At 42.4% G+C, this 25,372-nt stretch overlaps 2 protein-coding genes and 1 long non-coding RNA gene across 4 annotated transcripts in view; all 3 read left to right on the top strand.

The window, feature by feature from the left end:
* The window catches only part of LOC121535736, an 81,083-nt gene that overhangs the window by 28,145 nt on the left and 27,566 nt on the right, over positions 1 to 25,372 (top strand). The window lies entirely within an intron of this gene.
* LOC121534517 lies at positions 7,489 to 10,571 on the top strand. The gene is made up of 3 exons (XR_006657190.1): positions 7,489 to 7,506; positions 7,711 to 7,884; positions 10,360 to 10,571. It is a non-coding gene; the product is annotated as an uncharacterized LOC121534517 (long non-coding RNA).
* Positions 15,137 to 23,548, top strand: LOC123481235 (zinc finger protein 264-like). Its single transcript, XM_045206001.1, has 3 exons — positions 15,137 to 15,321; positions 15,721 to 15,845; positions 22,008 to 23,548. Exons 1-3 carry the CDS (start codon positions 15,249 to 15,251, stop codon positions 23,127 to 23,129), a joined length of 1,320 nt encoding a protein of 439 aa, XP_045061936.1. The 5' UTR covers positions 15,137 to 15,248; the 3' UTR covers positions 23,130 to 23,548.

Below are 25,372 nucleotides of genomic sequence, written 5' to 3'. Positions count from 1 at the left end.
ATTCGCAGAGTAAGATCCTGCCTTACACAGGAAGCGGCACAGGTCCTAATCCAGGCACTTGTCATCTCCGGTCTGGATTACTGCAACTCGCTGTTGGCTGGGCTCCCTGCCTGTGCCATTAAACCCCCTACAACTCATCCAGAACACTGCAGCCCGTTTGGTGTTCAACCTTCCCAAGTTCTCTCACGTCACCCCGCTCCTCCGCACACTCCACTGGCTTCCAGTTGAAGCCTGCATCTGCTACAAGACCATGGTGCTTGCCTACGGATCTGTGAGGGGAACGGCACCTCCGTACCTTCAGGCTCTGATCAGTCCCTACACCCAAACGAGGGCATTGCGGTCATCCACCTCTGGCCTGCTGGCCCCCCTACCTCTGCGGAAGCACAGTTCCCGCTCAGCCCAGTCAAAACTGTTCGCTGCTCTGGCACCCCAATGGTGGAACAAGCTCCCTCACGACGCCAGGACAGCGGAGTCACTCACCACCTTCTGGAGACACTTGAAACCCCACCTCTTTAAGGAATACCTGGGATATGATAAAGTCATCCTTCTACCCTCCCCCTACCCCACTCGTGGTTGTCCCACTCGCTATCATAAGGTGAATGCACCAATTTGTAAGTCGCTCTGGATAAGAGCGTCTGCTAAATGACGAAAATTTAAATGTAAATTTAGTCCGCCATAAAACCCACAGAAGAAGAAGTAGTAAAAGTTAAGACTCGATGGAGGAAGATGGCGGAAGCGGATGTTTTGTTTGAAACTGATTGCGTTGGATGAAGTGGCGTCAGTGAGAATAACAAGAAGTGGGCTTATTTTGTTTTTATGTGTCTGCGGAGCAGACAAGCGCGCTTTGCAACTCAAAAAGATATCGGATTGGAATGTGTCGTATGTGGATCTTCGAAGCAGGGTGCCTATCAAGGGCATTATCTCTGGGGTGGCGCTAGAAGTTAATGCAAAATATATAACTGAAGAGGTAGATGGAATGGTTGGTGCATGCCGACTGACCCGCATGGTGGATGGAGTGAGGACGCCCACTCCATCCATTCTATTGTTCTTTGAAGAAGAGTCTCCCTTCTCACATATATTTGGGTTATGTAAGAGCCTTTGTGCCCAAACCCATGCAGTATGATAAATGCTAAATATTTGGACGGAAGTGTATGTAGACGGGAGGAGTATCATATGCCAGATGGTTAAGTGGTGGCAAACATGCGCCCGAATTCCTGAAGTGCCCCGTTAGGGGTGAAGGGAGACAGAGGTGGCAAAAATAAGGGCTGTCCAGTGTGTCTGGAAGAAGGAAGTAACATTGAAGAAACAACGGTAGTTAGATTAGAGACACCAGTGAATGTTCCTCGCCAACAGAGAGATCCTTACATGTTGCATGTTAAAAACGGTGACTTGCAATTGCAATGGTTATAAACTGCACAGCGCAAACAGAAAGAAAGAAAATCTGAGAAAATAGTCATCATTGAGTGCTGCAGAGACATTACAAGGAATCCTGTCGATGAATGTTCCGCCTTCACAGACCCCTGAGCCTGTGTAGGAATGTGATTTGGACTATGATTGAAATAGTGGGATGTTTTTTTTTATTTATTTAACTTTTTGTATGATGTCGGTCTCCCACCTTTCCCGCAATTGATTTTTTTTCTCGTTCACTACCCGTACAGAAAGTTTGGAAGTCTGACAGCCAAAATGGCGGCGAGAGTGCGGACGAAATGGAGAAAAGGTTGGAGAAGCAACAGCTGTGCTGGAATGCGAACACTAGGGGTGTCAGTTTTGATGATATGGAGCGGGAGGATGAGGGTCAAGGACCGGAATGGTCTGTAGTGGAAAGACATAGGAAGAAGATAGATCATGATACTGAAAGCAGTGGAGCATCTAGTAAAGAAAACATAAAGGGGGCCAAGGTAGGAAGCAAGAGTAATAAGGTGTCGGAGTGGAAAGTGGTGATGGTGTTTGATGAGACCACAGGGCCTCATTTACACCCTATCCAACTAACCAATGCTGTAGAGAAAGAGATAGGTGAAGTCAAATTAGCCAGGTTCATTGGAAATGGTCGATTATTAATATTGTGTGGTAGCCAGGCTCAGCAAGGGAAGATTCTGCAAATGGAACAGCTTAATGGGAAGAACACTAAAAGCCATGTCCCTGGTGCTTATGCTAGATTGAGGGGAGTCATCACTGGGGTCCCAATATCTACAGTGGGGAAAAAAAGTATTTAGTCAGCCACCAATTGTGCAAGTTCTCCCACTTAAAAAGATGAGAGAGGCCTGTAATTTTCATCATAGGTACACGTCAACTATGACAGACAAATTGAGAAATTTTTTTCCAGAAAATCACATTGTAGGATTTTTAATGAATTTATTTGCAAATTATGGTGGAAAATAAGTATTTGGTCACCTACAAACAAGCAAGATTTCTGGCTCTCACAGACCTGTAACTTCTTCTTTAAGAGGCTCCGCTGTCCTCCACTCGTTACCTGTATTAATGGCACCTGTTTGAACTTGTTATCAGTATAAAAGACACCTGTCCACAACCTCAAACAGTCACACTCCAAACTCCACTATGGCCAAGACCAAAGAGCTGTCAAAGGACACCAGAAACAAAATTGTAGACCTGCACCAGGCTGGGAAGACTGAATCTGCAATAGGTAAGCAGCTTGGTTTGAAGAAATCAACTGTGGGAGCAATTATTAGGAAATGGAAGACATACAAGACCACTGATAATCTCCCTCGATCTGGGGCTCCACGCAAGATCTCAGCCCTGTGGGGTCAAAATGATCACAAGAACGGTGAGCAAAAATCCCAGAACCACACGGGGGGACCTAGTGAATGACCTGCAGAGAGCTGGGACCAAAGTAACAAAGCCTACCATCAGTAACACACTACGCTGCCAGGGACTCAAATCCTGCAGTGCCAGACGTGTCCCCCTGCTTAAGCCAGTACATGTCCAGGCCCGTCTGAAGTTTGCTAGAGTGCATTTGGATGATCCAGAAGAGGATTGGGAGAATGTCATATGGTCAGATGAAACCAAAATATAACTTTTTGGTAAAAACTCAACTCGTCGTGTTTGGAGGACAAAGAATGCTGAGTTGCATCCAAAGAACACCATACCTACTGTGAAGCATGGGGGGTGGAAACATCATGCTTTGAGGCTGTTTTTCTGCAAAGGGACCAGGACGACTGATCCGTGTAAAGGAAAGAATGAATGGGGCCATGTATCGTGAGATTTTGAGTGAAAACCTCCTTCCATCAGCAAGGGCATTGAAGATGAAACGTGGCTGGGTCTTTCAGCATGACAATGATCCCAAACACACCGCCCGGGCAACGAAGGAGTGGCTTCGTAAGAAGCATTTCAAGGTCCTGGAGTGGCCTAGCCAGTCTCCAGATCTCAACCCCATAGAAAATCTTTGGAGGGAGTTGAAAGTCCGTGTTGCCCAGCGACAGCCCCAAAACATCACTGCTCTAGAGGAGATCTGCATGGAGGAATGGGCAAAAATACCAGCAACAGTGTGTGAAAACCTTGTGAAGACTTACAGAAAACGTTTGACCTGTGACATTGCCAACAAAGGGTATATAACAAAGTATTGAGAAACTTTTGTAATTGACCAAATATTTATTTTCCACCATAATTTGCAAATAAATTCATTAGAAAATCCTACAATGTGATTTTCTGGATTATCTGAAAAATTACAGGCCTCTCATCTTTTTAAGTGGGAGAACTTGCACAATTGGTGGCTGACTAAATACTTTTTTTCCCCACTGTATGTCCATAGATTATAAAGAAAATGTGAAGGGAGGCAGAGTGATTTGAGGCCAAAAGGTTGATCAGTAGGAAAGAAGGTCAAAGAAATGGAACCCAACAGTGCTGCTGATGTTTGAGAAGGATATGCCTGAAAAAGTACAGATTTTGTCCCATCCCCATTGCAGTGTTTTAAATGCCAAAGAATGGGACATGTAGCTGTTCAGTGTAAAAGAAAGAAAAGAGGTGCCAAGTGTGGAGGGGAACATGATAACGGTGAATGTGGGAGCAATGTGAATATTTAGTATTGTAATTGTCAGGGGGGAACATAGTGCAGCCTTTGGTGGATGCCAGGTGCAGAGAGAGGCTACATAGGCTCAGAGATATAGAATCAGTCATGATGTATAGTATGCAGAGGATGTAAAACAGATTGGTGGAACTACAGTGAGCAATGATGGAGCTTCCATGGCTGCTCTTGTACTAAGTGGACCTAATGTTGGGGCTGGTGTTTCTGCTGGTCCTGGCATGGTTTCGAGACCTGTTCAGAAATCTTGCGCTCATGAATGTGCTCTGTCAAAGGACATTTTGAAGGTGAATAAAGTTAACTTCATAGCTTTCATTGGTAAGGTTATCAACACCGACTTGGGTTGTAGAAAGCAGAAATGCCAGGGTGAAGGTTGTTGTGGATAAGGCAAAATAGTTATTGGGGATAACAGATGTTACTGTTGAAATGGTTGTAGACATGCTGAATAATCCTACTGGTGGATTGTTTCAGCATTATATAGATAAAGCTTAATCGGTTGGGGTGTTTGGGAGAGTTAGTTGGGCATTTTTCCCCCAGTAATTTTGTTTTAGTAGTACAGGATTAGGTAGACCATGATTGATCGCACACTCCAGCACTGTAGGTGGCAGCATGCACATTAAACGTTTGTTTGCGGACCGCCAAGATATCGTAGATGACTAAGACGAACGGAAGTGAACAGTGACCAAGAACAATTTTCACGTTAGCGTATTTATTGTTGATATTTAGATGTGTATTACTACCGTGGAACTCAAAATATGACTTAACCGCACAGCATCACATATTTACCCCATATAGTTTTTAATTCGCGTTGGCGACAGGACTTGGTTGATAGATGTTATCTAGGTAACGCTAGCTAGCTAGCAGGCTGCTAACAATGGCTAACTCAAACTGTATGGTTTTTCACACTCAAATAGCCTCCATTATGGAGGTGCTAGCGAATGCAGCCGTAGCCGAGATCTGTAAACTCGTAGACGACGACTATGCAGTGTTTCGTTTGGAAATAACTCAAAGCCAGAAAGAAAACAGGGCATTGCGGAGGAAACTACTGGAACTGAAGGTGGCACGGGAACGCGCAGAGAGGACACCGCGAGAGCGCGTCCTCGCCAGTCGTCCCAGTAGTGTCAAGATCCTCGACCGATACAGAGGAATGGCAAGAGGTAAGTTTTGCAGAAGGCCCAGGCTGCGCGGCCTGTTGCCATTCATAAACTTAGCAAAAAAGAAGCGTCCCTTTTTTCAGGACCCTGTCTTTCAAATATAATTGGTAAAAATCCAAATAACTTCACAGATCTTCATTGCAAAGGGTTTTAAACACGGTTTCCCATGCTTGTTCAATTAACCATAAACAATTAATGAACATGCACCTGTGGAACGGTCGATAAAACACTAACAGCTTACAGACGGTAGGCTATTAAGGTCACAGTTATGAAAACTTAGGACACTGAAGAGGTCTTTCGATTTGGAGGTGGATGGTCCGTCATGGTCTGGGGTGGTGTGTTACAGCATCATCGGACTGAGCTTGTTGTCATTGCAGGCAATCTCAACGCTGTGCGTTACAGGGAAGACATCCTCCTCCCTCATGTGGTACCCTTCCTGCAGGTTCATCCTGACATGACCCTCCAGCATGACAATGCCACCAGCCATACTGCTCGTTCTGTGCGTGATTTCCTACAAGACAGGAATGTCAGTGTTCTGCCATGGCCAGCGAAGAGCCCGGATCTCAATCCCATTGAGCACGTCTGGGACCTGTTGGATCGGAGGGTGAGGGCTAGGGCCATTCCCCCCAGAAATGTCCGGGAACTTGCAGGTGGCTTGGTGGAAGAGTGGGGTAACATCTCACAGCAAGAACTGACAAATCTGGTGCAGTCCATGAGGAGGAGATGCACTGCAGTACTTAATGCAGCTGGTGGCCACACCAGATACTGACTGTTACTTTTGATTTTGACCCCCCCTTTGTTCAGGGACACATTATTCAATTTCTGTTAGTCACATGTCTGTGGAACTTGTTCAGTTTATGTCTCAGTTGTTGAATCTTTTTATGTTCATACAAATATTTACACATGTTAAGTTTATAATATAATAATATAATATGCCATTTTAGCAGACGCTTTTATCCAAAGCGACTTAGTCATGTGCGCATACATTTTTACGTATGGGTGGTCCCGGGGATCGAACCCACTACCTGGCGTTACAAGCGCCATGCTCTACCAATTGAGCTACAGAGGACCACAAGTTTGCTGAAAATAAACACAGTTGACAGTGAGAGGACGTTTCTTTTTTTGCTGAGTTTATATACGGCAGTGCCTTTCGCCCTGTTGCCCTATGCAAATGTGTTCAGATGTGTTACCCAGAATTGGGTCTTGGTCAGTTTTTGGATTGTATGCAATAATTCCCATAATTAAATCAAATGTTATTTGTCACATGCGCCGAATACAACAGTGAAATGCTTACAAGCCCTTAACCAACAATGCAGTTTTAAGAAAAATAAGTGTTAAGAAACAATAGATAAATAGAAAAATAACAAATAATTAAAGAGCAGCAGTAAAATAACAGTAAAATAACAGTAGCGAGTCTATTTACAGGGGATACCGCTACAGAGTCAATGTGCGGGAGCACAGGTTAGTCGAGGTAATTGAGGTAATATATGTACATGTGGGTAGAGGTAAAGTGACTATGCATAGATAATAAACAGAGTAGCAGCAGCGTAAAAGAGGGGGTGGGGTGGGACAATGCAAATAGTCCGGTTAGCCATGATTAGCTGTTCAGGAGTCTTATGGCTTGGGGGTAGAAGCTGTTAAGAAGCCTTTTTTGACCTAGACTTGGCACTCCGGTAACCGCTTGCCTTGCGGTAGCAGAGAGAACAGTCTATGACTAGGGTGGCTGGAGTCTTTGGCAATTACTTAGCTATCTTGTGCAAATACACTATCATATTCTAACCAAATTCTTGATTTACTGCATTTCCTATTATTTACTCAATGAAAACAATGTGATGCATGGAACATAATACATAGATAAATAAATAGTATATCAAGAAGTGTTAACTTACATCCTTGCCAATTCTAGACAGTATCAATAGTGTACAAAAAAACATTGAGTATTGACAGTAGCTACCAGCGTTTCCCAAACTCAGTCCTCGGGACCCCAAGGGGTGCCATTTTTGTTTTTACCTAATACTACACAGCTGATTCAAATGATCAAAGCTTGATGATTAGTTGATTATTTGAATCGGCTGTGTAGTGCTAGGGCAAAAACTAAAACGTGCACCCCTTGGGGTCCCGAGGACCGACTTTGGGAAACCCAGAGTTAACCTAACCACTTATTTTCCCCCAATCACTCTCTCAGGTGAAGGACATCTCACTGGAGGCCACAGGAGCTTTGTGAAGCCAGCAGGACACAATACATGGAGAGATGACCAACCAATCACTGTTGATGAGGGGAGTGGAACCTCAACCCAGCAAGTTATCTTGATAGAGGTTAGTGTAATAGTGTTACATAAAAATTACAGTTACTTTGTACATTAAATGTGGCTGTTTATTTCAGAAAGGCTTCCCTCAGCTATTCACTTGCTTACATTTACATCCTAATTTATCTGCGAAAGGGGAGCTTGGAGACTTCCCTATGACATTGTTATCCAATTCTACTCATGTACCGGTAATATCCTCCTCTCTTCTTGTCAGTATGCAGATGCAGAGGCTGCAGGTCCTGGGGTCAAGCAGGAGAGGTCTGAAGGAGAGGAGGACCTACGGCACAATAGAGACATCCAGACTGGAGAGGCAGTAGAGCCCCCTGTAGCCACAGAGGACCCCACCACTGCCCCAGTGCAAGCCAGGACCCAATGCAGCATCACGGAGGTCAGTGGAAGGCAGAACGTCCTCAAGTCAGAGACCGACACAGAGACTTTAACTGTAACACAAAGGCTTTTACACACAGGATCTGACCACAGGTTAGAACCAGAGAGACTGGGCTGTCCTTCTGCTCCCGGCTCAGAGTATTTACCGGTATTTCACCAAATCCAGAAGACTGTTCATTCCCGTGGAGATGGTGACACGTTAGACACTGAAGTTGATGATCCGTCTTGTTCTTACGCTACAGAGATGGACCCAGGCAACATGCCCTTGGGTTTAGAGACACAGACTGATCTGTCTAGAGGGGACTGGAACCAGTACAGTAGTAGTGTATACTCTGAAGGGTGCCTAGATAAGAAAGGGGAGGTTATAGTGGTAGATGAAGTGATTGTGAAAGTGGAGGGGGATGTTCCTCCCACATGGAATGCAGATAGTCACCATGGAGATGGACACTCACAGGGCAGAGATTTCTTAGATTACAGGGAAAGCTTAGAGACAAATCCAAATGTCGCCACCCACTCCCCTTTACACACTTTCAGGGATCGCGACCCAGGTTCCACGTTGATGGGGCCTTCCGAATCACACCTTTTCGATCAGGTATTGAACTCAAACAACATGGCTAGAGCCCAGGCTCAGGGAGGGGGAGCCACATCAGGCAATGGTAAAGAGAAACGGTTCCTCTGCATGTTCTGTAACAAAGGCTTCAGCTGCCTCCAGAAGGTGGAGATCCACCAGAGGGTCCACACAGGGGAGAAACCTTTCAGCTGTAACCAGTGTGAGAAGAGGTTCTCCCGCCAAGACCACCTGAAAAGGCACCAGAGGGTCCACACAGGGGAGAAACCCTACAACTGTACCCAGTGTCACATGCGCTTCGCCCAGGCTGGTCACCTGAAGATGCACCTGAAGGTCCACACGGGAGAAAGGCAGTTTGCCTGTATGCACTGCGGGAAGAGGTTCTCAGAGAGGAGCTACCTCAGGATACACCAGCAGAAAAAACATTCCACTCTATGAAATAGAAAATAACCATTCCACTTGATAGCTTCTGACGTTTAGATCAAACCCTGCATTAAAGACAAAGATTAATTTTCATTGCTGTCAGCAGAAAAGATCGACAGATGCATTTGGGATAATGAGAGTAACAGATTTCAGTGTTGAATGTTCCTGGGTAGAATATTGCATCCAGACGAGTCTCCTGAGTGGCGCAGTGGTCTAAGGCACTGCATCGCAGTGCTAACTGTGCCACTAGAGATCCTGGTTCGAATCCAGGCTCTGTCGCAGCCGGCCGCGACCGGGAGACTCATGGGCGGCGCACAATTGGCCCAGCGTCGTCCAGGGTAGGGGAGGGAATGGCCGGCAGGGATGTAGCTCAGTTGATAGAGCATGGCGTTTGCAACGCCAGGGTTGTGGGTTCGATTCCCACGGGGGGCCAGTATAAAAAAAAAAAATATTCACTAACTGTAAGTCGCTCTGGATAAGAGCATCTGCTAAATGACTAAAATGTAAATGTGTGATTATATAAGCCTAAAAAGTATTTCATATTGTTTGTGCTGTGTAGGCTATATGATGTTCACACATTTTCCCAAGACACTTCATGAGAAAATTAATTAAGTTCTTGAAGTTCATGCTGATCTGTAGTTGAGACATGTGTATGTGTGGTTTTCATATGGTGTATTTAACACTTGTTTCTGTTTAATAAACACAAAATGGGACTTTTCATTCTAAGACTTTCATTGAGACTCTCTTTAATATACATCACATCTGATCTCACCAAATATACCTACACACTAAGAAACACCTGTTCATTATTTAATTATTTATGCATAGTCACTTTACCCCTACCTACATGTACATATTACCTCGACTAACCTGTACCCCGACACATTGACTCTGTACCGGTACCCCCTGTATATAGCCTCTTAATTGTTATTTTATTGTTGCTCTTTTATTTGTTACTTTATTTAGTAAATATTTTTCTTAACGCCATTGTTGGTTAAGGGCTTGTAAGTAAGCATTTCACGGTAAGGTCTACAGCTGTTGTATTCGGTTCATGTGACAAATAGAATTCGTTTTGATACAAGGTGGGGATGGGTAAAGACATGCCACCAGAGCTGAACCTTTCCAAAGTATTCTCAAATGTATTTTATCAGAGCGAGGGTACCAGATTTACACAACTATGTTACCATAGTGAGAAGTTATTCTACTTGCCACGTATCGTTTTGTGCAGTAAATGTGATTGTAATGCCGTTTTTGTTGAAATTAAGTAAATTGACTCTGTGCTGACAGACTTGGTTATTTTTGTATCATTGCAGAGCCCAGTGTAAACTCCAATGGCTCCATATTGTTAGGTACTTGAATCACAGTGTTAGAGATGGGCTTGGCTGTGGTTAACATGTAATAATATGCCATGTTTGTGTGTAAAGTAAAGGGTTTCTTATATAAACCGTTATGCTTTTCTGTACAATCTTTGTTTGCCGTCTGCAGTCCATGAAGACCTGCTAATATCCTGTGTTACTGGCGGGAGAGACTGGACCTCTGAGGCGGCTGGTCACAAACCTTGGCCCCGGATCAGGACAATGCATCAGGAGCCCTTCCCGAGTCAGAACCCAACCGTGAGGGACAGACTCCACCACAACCACTACATACAGTGCCTTCAGAAAGTATTCACAGCCCTTGACTTTTTTCACATTTTGTTGTGTTACAGCCTGAATTTTTCTGGCCTACACACAATACCCAATAATGTCAAAGTGGAATTATAATAATAATAATAATAATATAATATGCCATTTAGCAGACGCTTTTATCCAAAGCGACTTACAGTCATGCGTGCATACATTTTTGTGAATGGGTGGTCCCGGGATCGAACCCACTACATTGGCGTTACAAGCGCCGTGCTCTACCAGCTGAGCTACAGAGGACCACATTATGTTTTTCGAAATGTTTACAAATTGATTAAAAATGAAAAGCTGAAATGTCTTCAGTCAATAAGTATTCAACCCCTTTGTCATGGCAAGCCTAAATAAGTTCAGGAGTAAGAATTTGCTTAAGAAGTCACATAAGTTGCATGGACTCACTCTGTGTGCAATAATAATAAGGGCGGCAGGTAGCTTAGTGGGTAAGAGCGTTGTGCCAGTAACCGAAAGGTCGCTGGTTCTAATCCACGAGCCGACTAGGTGAAAAATCTGTCGATGTGCCCTTAAGCAAGGCACTTAACCCTAATTGCTCATGTAAGTCGCTCTGGATAAGAGCGTCTGCTAAATGACGTAAATGTATAATATAGTGTTTAACATGATTTCTGAACGACTACCTCACCTCTGTACCCTACACATACAATTATCTATAAGGTCCCTCAGTCGAGCAATGGATTTCAAACACAGATTCAACTACAAAGACCAGGGAGGTTTTCCAATGCCTCGTAAAGAAGGGCACCAATTGGTAGATAAATAAATACAAATAATAAGCAGAAATTGAATATCCCTTTGAGCATGGTGAAGTTATTTAATTACACTTTGGATGGTGTATCAATACACCCAGTCACTACAAAGATACAGGCGTCCTTCCTAACTCAGTTGCCAGAGAGGAAGGAAACCGCTCAGAGATTTCACCATGAGGCCAATGGTGACTTTAAAATAGTGACAGAGGTTAATGGCTGTGATAGGAGAAAACTGAGGATGGATCAGCATCAGCACCATTGTAGTTACTCCACAATACTAACCTAAATGACAGAGTGAAAAGAAGGAAGCCTGTACAGAATAAAAATATTCGAAAACATGCATCCTGTTTGCAACAAGGCACTAAAGTAACTGCAAAAAATGTGGCAAAGCAATTAACTTTTTGTCCTGAATATAAAGTGTTATGTTTGGGGCAAATCCAATACAACACATTACTGAGTACCACTCTTCATATTTTCATGCATAGTGGTGGCTGCATGATGTTATGGGTATGCTTGTAATCGTTAAGGACTGGGGAGTTTTTCAGGATAAAAGAGAAACGGAATGGAGTTAAGCACAGGCACAACCTTAGAGGAAAACCTGGTTCAGTCTGCTTTCTACCAGACACTGGGAGATTAATTTACCTTTTAGCAGGACAATAACCTAAAACACAAGGCCAAATCTACACTGGAGTTGCTTACCAAGAAGACAATGAATGTTCCTGAGTGGCCGAGTTACAGTTTTGACTTAGATCTGCTTGAAAATCTATGGCAAGAACTAAAAATGACTGTCTAGCAATGATCAACAACCAATTTTACAGAGCTTGAAGAATGTTGAAATGAATAATGGGCAAATGTTGCACAATCCAGGTGTGGAAAGCTCTTAGAGACTTACACAGAAAGACTCACAGCTGTAATCACTGCCAAAGGTGATTCTAACATGTATTGACTCTGTATTTCATTATTAATACATTCTCAAAAACTTCTAAAAACATGCTTTCACTTTGTCATTATCGGGTATTGTGTGTCGATGGGTGAGAAAAAAAAAAGATTTAATCAATTTTAAATTCAGGCTGTAACACAACAAAATGTGGCATAAGTCAAGGGGTATGAATACTTTCTGAAGGCACTGTAGGTAGGAGTTGTCTTTAATCAGATCTTTTTTCATACCTCCCCTCTATCAACTTTCATCTCCCATATCTGTTATGTGTATTATTGTTATGAATCTCCCATGGCTGTAGCAAACATTGCCACTTAATAATTGACGTTGGCTGTATTTATACTGATGTATGTCACCACGTCACTGTGTTTAGTCTACAGTCCTTGACCTCAAGCTGTTTTCAGTAAATGGCCTATAAGCTACCTTCAGGTCGTGTGATGACTGTGGTGAAATATTAAACCTGAACTAAATTGAACCTGTAGTTGATATTCCAGACTGACTGGTCTTTACAAACTGGGTCAGAGTGTACAACCTTTTTACTGTTGAATTTGATATTTTAAAAGCTTGCAAATAGGGTTGTCAAACTATTTGATAATTTCTTGAATAAATGTTTAAAAAAATGTTTTTACCCTTTAATGTCAATGATCTAAAAACAAATAAAACTTTTATTTTTGCATATGTTGCAGCTTTGACCATATTTTACATAATCTGAGATGCTTATGTTGTACTCGTCTTCGGTTGAGACGCAGCATGCTCTTGAATACAGGGTGGGTGTCATGTTTTGGCTGATTAATGTACTAAAATGGGAATAACATTGACATTTCAACTTTCAAATGGTACAACAAAGATGGTTGGAGGTCCACACATAGAGATTGTCGACTTGAATGAGATATCAGTTAAATTACTGTCAGTCTTCCATATGAAACCTATTGATATCATAGGAATATAGATAATAGAATAGACATTCCCATTTAAGTTGATATTCAATGGTGGGTGGACCGGCGGCCATCTCTGTAAGTAGTAATTGGAAGTTAAAATTTCAATTTCAATATCAATGGAGTACCAGCTAAATTGCAGTGATCTGAAGGGATAGGCCCATTCTATGAATTATATTTATATGATTGAAATGACACCTACCCTGTATTCAAGAGCATGCTGTGTCTAAACTTCAACATATGCGAAAATAAATAAAACAAATCTGAGTTTATGCTTTTTTAGATACTGTACCTTAGATTTTTTATTTAAAAAACATTTATTTCAAGAAATAGTTTGACAACCCTGCTTTTATGCTTTTAAATAATATAAAACTCAACAATAATATTTTCCAGTGATGAAGATATGGATGTCTCATGGTATGGTATGGTATGCAAAATGGATCACCTCTATCTCCTTTGGCATTCAGGTCCAAAAAGTCACTTTCTGACCACTTCTACCATGGGCAAATATGTATGGTAAGTTTCATTCAAATCAAAAGGGGTGTGGTCAAAAAGTGATTAACATCAAATGGAACGACCCTTCTGTTTAGGAGGGTAATTAACCACGAATCCCTCATTAACCTTTTGTTAACTTGTCATTTTAAAACAATGTGGCCAATCAGCTTAAATCCAATATTTTTTTCATATTGAAAATACATATTAAACCGTACACAACCGGTGGAATATGTATGTCCAATATGAAAAAACGATTCGTTTTAAACTGATTGGCCACTCTTTAAGGGCCGCAAAATGAGCAGCAACTCTCCTCTGGGTGTAAACTGAGGATTTGGAAACAAGAAGTGCCCCTTTAACTGCGACACAACGTACAGGCAAAATAAAATAAAAAAATAATTCTGCAATAAATGATAGGAGTACAAACACAAAAAACATTGTTGACCATTTAGACTTGAAAATCATATAATATCTCATATAAATACTTTTATTTATTCTTTGTATGATAACTAGTATAAAATATATTGATAATTGTGCACATTTTCCATCATTTTCACCCTAATTAGTAATTCCCTTACAAAACAAATATGGCCGTTTCGAAACTGCAGTCAACTGTGGTATTTTGGAGGCAGTAATTGTAGAATAATAGCAGTGTGCTGCGGTTGAACTGCAGTTATACTAAACTGTAACTGCAGTTACACTGCAAAATTACTGCGGACATTTTTATTTATTTTGGATGCAGTATAGGCCTATAGTGTATTGCATTGGGACCAATGGAGTGGGTGGAGTAGAACGTGCTGCTGAGCATATAGACCTCAGTCCCCCATGAAATAACACCATATAGCTTCTACAGACCCTAGTGAGTAATCCCAACCCCACTTTTACTTCGGCACCTAGAATAGTTCTCTCTAAAAGCCAATATGTTTTGGGAGATTTTATTTGACCTTGAAAACCCCAATTTAATTGAAATATATTTAATTTAATGAAAATATCACTTAAATATGAATCATTGTTAATGTTTAGACAATCACTTTTCATATATCATCAATAAAATAAATACATGTTATTGACACTTTTCTACTATTACGTGGGGGACCTTTATTTGGAAAATTTCCGAAAATCTGTGACCCGGAAGTACTTTTTTTGTATTGGGACAAGGCGCTGGTGAAAACAGTGACCAAGAACAATTTCAACGTTAGCGTTTTAGTTCAGACGTTTATTAACATCCTGGAACTCAAAATATGAACAATTTAACAGTAAAATATCACATACATACCCCATGTAGTGTTTAATTCGCGTTTGAGACAGGACTTGATTGATAGATGTTATCTAGGTAACGCTAACTAGCTGCTAATGTTAGCTAACAATGGCTAACTGTATGGTTTTCCACACTCAAATAGCCTCCATCATGGAGGTGCTAGCGAATGCAGCCGTGGCAGAGATCTGTAAACTCGTAGACGACGACTATGCAGTGTTTCGTTTAGAAATAACTCAAAGCCAGAAAGAAAGCAGGGCATTGCGGAGGAAACTACAGCTACTGGAACTGAAGGTGTCACGGGAGCGCGCAGAGAGGACAATGCGAGAGCGCGTCCTCGTCAGTCGTCCCAAAAGTGTCAAGATCCTTGACCAATACAGAGGAATGGCAAGAGGTACATTTTGCAGAAGGCCGAGGCTGCGGGGCCTATCGCCCCGTTCTGATCTCTGCGCATGTGTGACTTTAGATTTGTTAACCACGTACTGTATATGGTTAACCAGAATTGGGTGTTGGTCAGTTTTTGGATAGTATGTAATAATTCCCCTGATTACTTAGCTGTCTTGTGCAAAGACACTATCATATTCTAACCAGATTCTTGATTTACTGCATTTCTTCATTGAAAATAATGTGATGCATGTAACATAATACATGGTTCAATAAATAGTATATCAAGAAGTTATGAGAAGTGTTACCTTACATCCTTGCTATTTCTAGACAGTGTCCATAATGTACAATATAGTGACAGTACCTAACCTAACCACCTCTTTTCCCCCAACCACTCTCTCGGGTGAAGGACATCTCACTGGAGGACACAGGAGCTTTGCTAAGCCAGCGGGGCACGATACATGGGGAGATGACCAACCAATCACTGTTGATGAGGGGAGTGGAACCTCAACCCAGCACGTTATTGTGATAGAGGTTAGTGTAACAGTGTTGCATGATAAATTATAGTTACTTTTTAAATCAAATGTGTCACGTTTATTTCAGAAAGGCTCCTCTCAGCAATTCACTTGCTTACATGTACATCCTTATTTATCTGCCAAAGGGGAGTTGTTATCCATTGTTATCCAATTCTTACATGCTGACTACACCGGCCACGCGAGTGCGCTATCGCGCGCATGTTGATATATCAAAACGAACTCTGAACCAACTAAATTCATTTGGGGACAGGTCGAAACACATATGAAACATTCATGGACATTTAGCTAACTAGCTTGCTGTTGCTAGCTAATTTGACCTGGGATATAAACATTGGGTTGTTATTTTACCTGAAATGTACAAGGTCCTTTTTTTTTCTGGATCTTTGTAGATTATTGACCCATTTTGAGTAACACAAAATCGTGTGTTCTCTACTCTAACAGTCTCCTGAGTGGCGCAGTGGTCTAAGGCGCCACATTGCAGTGCTAGCTGTGCCACTAGAGATCCTGGTTTGAATCCAGGCTCTGTCGCAGCCGGCCGCGACCGGGAGACCCATGGGGCGGCGCACAATTGGCCCAGCGTCGTCCAGGGTAGGGGAGGGAATGGCCGGCAGGGATGTAGCTCAGTTGATAGAGCATGGCGTTTGCAACGCCAGGGTTGTGGGTTCGTTTCCCACAGGTGACAGTATAAAAAATTTAAATAAAATTCACTAACTGTAAGTCGCTCTGGATAAGAGCGTCTGCTAAATGACTTAAATGTTAAATGTTAACAATAAATCCACAGATACAAGGGAAAATCTAGTTATTTTCTAGTAATCTCTCCTTGTTCAGTCGTCTTCTGCTTCTTCTTCTGTGGATTTTATATGGCGGTTGGCAACCAGCTTTAAGGTGCATTACTGCAACCAACTGGACTGGAGTGTGGACCTTGTTCATCTTTCAAATCACCCACCTGGGTATATGCCCCTAAAAACCAATGAGGAGATGGGAGAGGCAGGATTTGCAGCGCGTCAAAGCATCTAAAATAGAACCAAGTTCTATTTTAGCGCCTGTACACAGATACTCGTTGTACGCGCATAAGCAGCTTGGATGAAATGTCGTCCAAAAAGTTATACGTTTGACTTATCTGTCCATAGAACATTCTTCCAAGAGTCTTGATGATCATCCAGGTGCTTCCAGGTGATTTTTGGCAAACTTGAGTCAACTTTATGAACGACATGGGTCCCATTATGCCTGGCGAAAACCATACACTGCATTCCACAGTAAGAACCTTACACCAACAGTCAAGCATGGTGGTGGTACTGTGATGGTTTGGGGATGCTTTGCTGCCTCAGGACCTGTATGACTTGCCTTAATAGAAGGAACCATTAATTCTGCTCTGTATCAGAGAATTCTACAGGAGAATGTCAGGCCATCCGTCTGTGAGCTGAAGCTGAAGCGCAGCTGGGTCATGCAGTAAGATAATGATCCAAAACACACAATCAAGTCTACATGAAAATGGTTAAAAGCAACACATTTGAAGTTTAGGAATGGCCTAGTCAAAGGCCATACCTAATCCCAATTGAGATGTTGTGGCAGGACTTGAAACGAGCAGTTCATGCTTGAAAACCCACAAATGTCGCTGAGTTAAAGCAGTTCTGCATGCAAGAGTGGGCCAAAATTCCTCCACAGCGATGTGAGAGACTGATCAACAACTACAGGAACCATTTGGTTGCAGTCATTGCAGCTAAAGGTGGCACAACCAGAGTGTAAGGGGGCAATTACTTTTTCACACAGGGGAATTGGGTGTTGCATAACTTTTTAAATAAAATAAGTTAAAAAATGTATAAATATATTTATAAACTCAGGTTCCCTTTATCTAATATTAGGTTTTGGTTGAAGATCTGATAACATTCAGTATCAAAAATATGCAAAAATAGAGAATATCAGAAAGGGGGCAAATACTTTTTCACGGCACTGTAGATACATGGGCTCCGATTCGATACAAGAACGATATGTTCCATGGCAAAATTGAAAACACAAAGCAGACAAAACTCTTTGGTCTTTTAAAATCCTGCTGTATATAAAATATTGTGTACTATAGCTTGGCAAATAAATAAATATGACTCTGGATGACAACATTAGGGCTGTTTTGCTAAAGAAGTGAAATCCGCTTTGTGTTTTGTTTCCTTGCCATGATACTAACAACTGGTGTCGTCCCGGCCCTAGTTTTAGCTTAAAAATAATCGGTGCGAATCGGTTTGATTAGAGAACCATTCGATGTGATTCGGTTCGATGCAATACGATTCGATTCACTAACATTTGTTGCATAAACACATACATTTTCCATTCTAAATTCAAATCTACTGCTCCTGAGCTGGGCCTTTCTGAGCTGGATCTGTCTGAGCTGACTGTTTGTTTGTGTTTGTGTTTGTGTGTGTGTGTGTGTGTGTGTAAATTATGTATGTCTATGGTGTGTGTGTGTGTGTGTCTGTTAGTGGTGCGTGGGTCAGCTGTTTGTTGACCCGCCATCAATTGCTAATAACCCAGCTGCAACCGCCCAACTATATGTGATAAAGTGAAAATCTGAGGCCCGCACCCGACCCTAACCCGCTAATATAGAAAATGCGCTGTAGGCTACAGTCAGAGATGGTAGGCTATTTGTTTTTCAACTTGTCTATAATTAGATACATGCAGCTTCTCTTCTGTCATTGTATGCTACCCTAGAATACTAAATAAACCCTTGCCCACCAGTATAATGTCAATAAATGATAGAATGCATCAATCAATTTGACATCGGTAAAGTTTTCTGTCATCTCTGCTGCTTTCGTGGAGGAAAGACATATAGGGACCTGGGAGAAAATGCAATAAAAAAAATAAAAATAAAATAAAAAAAATGGGAAAGGTTTTCTGTGCAAAATTTCCAAATGACAGTTTGTAAGGAAATAGAAAGCTGTGAAAACGACCCAACATGTTTCTGATAAGATTTCAGTTCGGCTTGGATGCATATTTTATGTGGTTGAAATACTATCAGCTTTTATGATGCTGATAAAGATAGCACCTCTACAGACGGTCCCTAACTGCGCATTCGCATTCTCTCAAGATGCTGAAAGAAATAAATCATATTTCTCTAATTTTGCTGCAAGAAATTGTTAATTCTGCAGGAGTTCATACTAAGACTATGTGAGAGGTTATAGCCCTACAGTCAGTGTCCAGATTTCAGTTTCCATTTAACCCATCTGAACAGTAGGCTACAGTTCCGTTGATGTGCCATAGGCCTATTTGAAGTCCCCGTCTTGTGACTCGAATTTGTACAGCACCTCACAATCATCACACATAACATCATTCTGTTTTACCACTTCACCAAATATTTCCCAAACATTACTTTTCTGGCACTCCCTTCTCATTATTGTCAACTCTCCATTTCGCAGATTTTCTCTTATGGAATTAAACTCCGACATCGGCCTTTTTGCTTCAGTGGATCGACTTCCTGTTCCCAAAAGTGCTTGCCGATTGGTGTAGGCTATTTGGCACACGTAAAGTTAGGCCCTGAAGCTTAAGTTTATGAACTAATGCCAGATAGACAAACAATTATTAAAGAAAAACCTCAATGTAGCCAACCTGGTTTCAGAGCATTTCGTATTATTCTGTATGTTACGTATCGTATAGTTTGTATTAATTTGTGGATGTCCATCACCCATTTCGTATGATATGTTATGAATTTGCAAAATGTATGAAACACTACATGGCCAAAAGGATGTGGACACCTCTTCAAATGTGTGGATATGGGCATTTCAGCCACACCCCGTTGCTGACAGGTGTATAAAATCGAACACATAGCAATGCAATCTCCATAGACAAACATTGGCAGTAGAATGGCCCGTACTGAAGAGCTCAGTCACTTTCAGCATGGCACCGTCATAGGATGCCACCTTTCCAACAAGTCAGTTCGTCAAATTTCTGCCCTTCTAGAGCTGCCCCGGTCAACTGTAAGTGCTGTTAAGTGGAAACGTCTAGGAGCAACAACGGCTCAGTCACCAAGTGGTAGGCCACACAAGCTCACAGAATAGGACCACAGAGTGCTGAAATGTGTCTGTCCTTGGTTGCAACACTCACTACCGAGTTCCAAATTGCCTCTGGAAGCAATGTCAGCACAATAACTGTTCGTCAGGAGCTTCATGAAATGGGTTTCCATGGCCGAGCAGCCGCACACAAGCCTAAGATCACCATGTGCAATGCCAAGCGTCAGCTGGAGTGGTGTAAAGCTTGCCGCCATTGGACTCTGTAGCAGTAGAAATGCATTCTCTGGAGGGATGAATCACGCTTCACCATCTGGCAGTCCGACGGACGAATCTGGGTTTGGCGGATGCCAGGAGAACGCTACCTGCCTGAATGCATAGTGTCAACTGTAAAGTTTGGTGGATGAGGAATAATGGTCTGGGGCTGTTTTTCATGGTTCTGGCTCCTTAGTTCCAGTGAAGGGAAATCTTAACGCTACAGCATAGTGCACAAAGCAAGGTCCATACAGAAATGGTTTGGAAGAACATGACTGGCCTGCACAGAGCCCTGACCTCAACCCCATCAAACACCTTTGGGATGAATTGGAACGCTGACTGCGAGCCAGGCCAAATCGCCCAACATCAGTGCCCGTCCTCACTAATGCTCGTGGCTGAAGAAAAGCAAGTCCCCGCAGCAATGTTTCAACACCTAGTGGAAAGCCTTCCCAGAAGAGTGGAGGCTGTTATAGCAGCAAAGGGGAGACCAACTCCATATTAATGCCCATGATTTTGGAATGAGATGTTCGACAAGCAGGTGTCCACATACTTTTGTGTATGTTATGAATTCTAGCTAGGCTAGGGGTTAAGGTTACGTTTAGGAGTTAGGTTAAAGGGTTAGTGGAAGGGTTAGCTGAAAGGGTTTAGTTTAGGGGAAGGGTTAGCTAACATGCTAAGTAGTTGCAAAGTAGCTAAACAGTAGTAAGTAGTTGCTAATTAGCTAAAATGCTAAAGTTGTCCGTGATGAGATTCAAACTCGCAACCTTTGAGTTGCTAGATGTTCGAGTTAAGGCCACCAATCCACCCCGACCAACTACCCTACTTTCTTTTTTTCCTTAAGTAACCATGTCTTATGTAACCATACCAAACGTAACATATCATACTAATTTGAGTTTCCCGGATTTACATTTACTGTGTTACGTATAGTCTGAGACCAGGCTGATGTAGCCTACAGATATAAATAGCAAAATAATTATACATTTATGATTTTTTTCTAGGTATTGTTTTCTCATTATTCAACCCGACCGCCCTGTGGATATAACCGTGGGGACTGCGAATTATGAGTCAACCCCAGCATCACTAGTGTGTGTAAATGATGTATGTCTATTATGTATGTACTAGGCCCCTGATCTAAGCCATAAGGGAGACTAGGTATCTACCACTATCAGATTAGGGGGGTGTTTTGTCTCCCCACTTTGGTTCTGAAAACACCATCACCCACTAATTAACTTGTCATGTTTGCAGATTCAGTGTTTGAGCTCGTAATGTATCAATATTGATCGTTTACAAATTAGCTATGACATAGCCAATGAATATATAGCACAACTTTTGATTTCACCCCCATCTCAAAATCAAATGGTTTTGACCATTTGGAAGTTTAGTGAGCTTCTTTTCTCCTCCCGCTTTGGCCATGCAGTGCGCCAGATTGCCGTCCTTATTCTGAAGTGATTAACTTTACCCTGTATATCTAAAAATGACCATATACACTCATTGTTTGAAGCAAAACTACCAAAACTATTGCTGATGGTGAACCTGAACAATCGAAACTCAAATCTATTGTGAGCCCCGTTCAGCAGCTTAACTAGGCTACTGATATTTCCTGGGGTTGTTCGGCATGCAAGATGACTTGTAGATCAATGACTGTCAACACTGGTACATTCTTAGTTCGACACTGAAGAGAGGACGCATCAGTTGTGACAAAAGATGAGGTATGGTAAGTAGAAAGAAAGTAATACGTTAGTGAATCAGCTACTCGTAATGTTTGAATCGACATTTGGATCGGTTTGGGGTCTGCGGACCAATGCAGTTGTATCTTAAACATTTTAATTGGGACCGATGCGTATCGGTGAATAGTTACATCCCTACCAATTCTACTCATGAACCGGTAATAACCTCCTCTCTACTTGTGTCAGTCTGCAGATGCAGAGTCTGCAGGTCCTGAAGGATCATCTCTGGTCAAGGAGGAGAAGTCTGAAGGAGAGGAGGACCCAAGGCACAGCAGAGACATCCAGACTGGAGCAGCGGCTGGAGTGGTGTCCCCTGTAGCCACCGCGCCCCAGGCCAGGACCCGATGCAGCATCACGGAGGTCAGTGGAACGCCGAACGCCGTCCTCAAGTCAGAAACAGACACAGAGACTTTAACACAAAGGCTTTTAGACACAGGACCTGCCCACAGGTCAGACCCAGAGAGACTGTTGGTGGGGCCACTGGGCTGTCCTCCTGCTCCCGGCTCAGAGTATTTACTTTACGGTAACCCGAGCCCAAGGACGGTTCATTCCCATCCGGACTCAGGTGACGCGTTAGAGAATGGAAATGATCCGTCTTGTTCTTACACTACAGAGATGGACCCTGGCAACATATCCTTGGGTTTAGAGACACAGACTGATCTGTCTAGAGGGGACTGGAACCGGTACAGTAGTAGTGTATACTCTGAAGGGTGCTTAGATAAGAAAGGGGAGGTTATAGTGGTAGATGAAGTGACTGTGAAAGTGGAGGGCCACGTTCCTCCCACATGGAATGCAGATAGTCACCTAGGAGACAGACACTCACAGGGCAGAGATTTCTTAGGTTACAGGGAAAGCTTGGAGAAAAATCTAAATGTCACGACCCACTCCCCTTTTCATGCGCTCTGGGATCGCGACCCAGTGTCCACGTCAATGGAGCCTTCCGATTCACACGGCCGCGTCCTTTTCGATCAGGTATTGAACTCAAACGACAGAGCTAGAGCCCAGGTTCAGGGAGGGGGAGCCACATCAGGCAATAGTAAAGAGAAACGGTTCCTCTGCATGTCCTGTAAAAAAGGCTTCAGGTGCCCCCAGACGCTGGAGATCCACCAGAGAGTCCACACAGGGGAGAAACCCTACAGCTGCCCCCAGTGTCACATGCGCTTCACCCAGGCTAGCAGCCTGAAGAGGCACGTGAAGGGCCACACGGGAGAAAGACCGTTCGCCTGTACGCACTGCGGGAAGAGGTTCTCAGAGAGGAGCTACCTCAGGATACACCAGCAGAAAAACCATTCCCATTCCACAAAATAAAAACCATTCCAATGTATAGCTTATTAAGTTTAGAACAAATCCTGCATTAAAGAAAGATGAATTTTTATTGTTGTCAGCAGAAAATATTCACAGATGCATTTGGAATAACGAGAGTAACAGACTTCAGTGTTGAAGATTCCTGGGTAGAATATTTTATCCAGACATTGTGTGATATATAAGGCATATATAAGCCTAAAAAGTCTGTTACATATTGTGTTTGTACTGTGTAGGCTATAATGATGTTCACAAATGCCTCTTTCATTACTTCCATTCAACTTTTTCCCACAACATGCTTTTAATGAGAGAATGAATGCAGTTTATCAAGTTAATGCAGATTTTTAGTTGAGACGTGTATGTGTGGTTTTCATATGGTGTATTTAAAACTTGTTTGTTTAATAAACACAAAATGGGACATTTCATTCTAAGACTTTCATTGATACTCTCTTTAGTCTACATCACATCTGATCTCACCCTGTTCTGCATACACCCAACAGCGCTTTGTAACCAATATACACTTACTAAATATATATACACCTACACATAATACCTTAGTCTATTACACTAACAAACACCTACTGATGATGACTTTTGACTTATCATAGCTGACTTATTTTTACCCACAACATATTTATGTCCACCATGATGGGTTTAACAACAATGAAGTCATTCTGTAACTACAGTATAGGACTCAAATTTAGTGGGGATGGGTAAACTCTCCGGGCCATACTTGCAAAAATTATAAAAAAAGTTCAAGGTTAAGTTTAAGTGGCCACCTGATGAAGTTAGCATAGGGCTAAATGTGCAAGCTTATGTAATGGGAACAGCTAACAAGTAGCCTTGGCTCATGTTCCAGTACATCAAGGATTTTATTTGGCTGATGCTTAAACTTACCCTTGAACTTAAACTTTTTCTAAATGTTCGCAAGTATGGCCCCCACATGTTGAAAGTCTGTTTATTATACGTATGTGCGAATGTACATACCTGAGGGGGTGTACACTACCAGCTAAAGTTTGGACACACCTACTCATTCAAGGGTAGGTGTGTCCAAACTTTTGGCTGGTAGTGTACACTCCCTCAGGTATGTACATTCTTTCTTTTTACATTGTAGAATAATAGTGAAGATAGTGAAATAACACATATGGAATCATGTAGTAACCAGAAAAGTGTTAAACAAATAAAAATATATTTGAGATTCTTCAAATAGCCACCTTTTGCCTTGATGACAGCTTTGCACACTTGGCATTCTCTCAACCAGCTTCATGAGGTAGTCACCTGGAATGCATTTCAATTAACAGGGGTGCCTTGTTAAAAGTTAATTTGTGGAATTTATTTCCTTCTTAATGCGTTTGAGCCAATCATTTGTGTAGTGACAAGGTAGGGGGTTATACAGAAGATAGCCCTATTTGGTAAAAGACCAAGTCCATATTATGGCAAGAACAGCTCAAATAAGCAAAGAGAAATTACAATCCATCATTACTTTAAGACATGAAGGTCAGTCAATACGGAAAATCTCAAGAAAGTTTCTTCAAGTGCAGTCACAAAAACCATCAAGCGCTATGATGAAACTGGCTCTCATGAGGACTGCCACAGGAATGGAAGACCCAGAGTTACCTCTGCTGCAGAGGATAAGTTCATTAGAGTTACCAGCCTCAGAAATTGCAGCCCAAATAAATGCTTCAAAGAGTTCATGTCACAGACACATCTCAACATCAACTGTTCAGAGGGGACTGTGTGAATCAGGCCTTCATGGTCGAATTGCTGCAAAGAAACCACCAATAAAGGACACCAATAAGAAGAAGAGACCTGCTTGGGCCAAGAAACAAGAGCAATGGACATTAGAGTCCAAATTGGCGATTATCTCCGCATGTGTAGTTTCCACCATAAAGCATGGAGGAGGAGGTGTTATGGTGTGGGGGTGCTTTGTTGGTGACACTGTCTGTGATTTATTCACACTTAACCAGCATGGCTACCACAGCATTCTACAGCGATACGCCATCCCATCTGGTTTGGGCTTAGTGGGACTATCATTTGTTTTTCAACAGGACAATGATCCAACACACCTCCAGGCTGTGTAAGGGCTATTTGACCAAGAAGGAGAGTGATGGAGTGCTGCATCAGATAACCTGGCCTCCACAATCCCCCGACCTCAAACCAATTGAGATGGTTTGGGATGATTCGGACGGCAGAGTAAAGGAAAAGCAGCCAACAAGTGCTCAGCATATGTGGGAACTCCTTCAAGACTG

This window comes from Coregonus clupeaformis, chromosome 21, assembly GCF_020615455.1.
Source record: "Coregonus clupeaformis isolate EN_2021a chromosome 21, ASM2061545v1, whole genome shotgun sequence".
Taxonomy (NCBI): domain Eukaryota; kingdom Metazoa; phylum Chordata; class Actinopteri; order Salmoniformes; family Salmonidae; genus Coregonus; species Coregonus clupeaformis.
This window is presented reverse-complemented; position numbering and strand designations above follow the sequence as displayed.

Coding starts and splice junctions, on each gene's coding strand:
- LOC123481235 (XM_045206001.1), top strand. CDS start 15,249: ATGCGAGAGCGCGTCCTCGTCAGTCGTCCCAAAAGTGTCAAGATCCTT. Junction 15,322..15,720: donor ATACAGAGGAATGGCAAGAG/GTACATTTTGCA, acceptor TCTCGGGTGAAG/GACATCTCACTGGAGGACAC. Junction 15,846..22,007: donor AGCACGTTATTGTGATAGAG/GTTAGTGTAACA, acceptor TACTTGTGTCAG/TCTGCAGATGCAGAGTCTGC.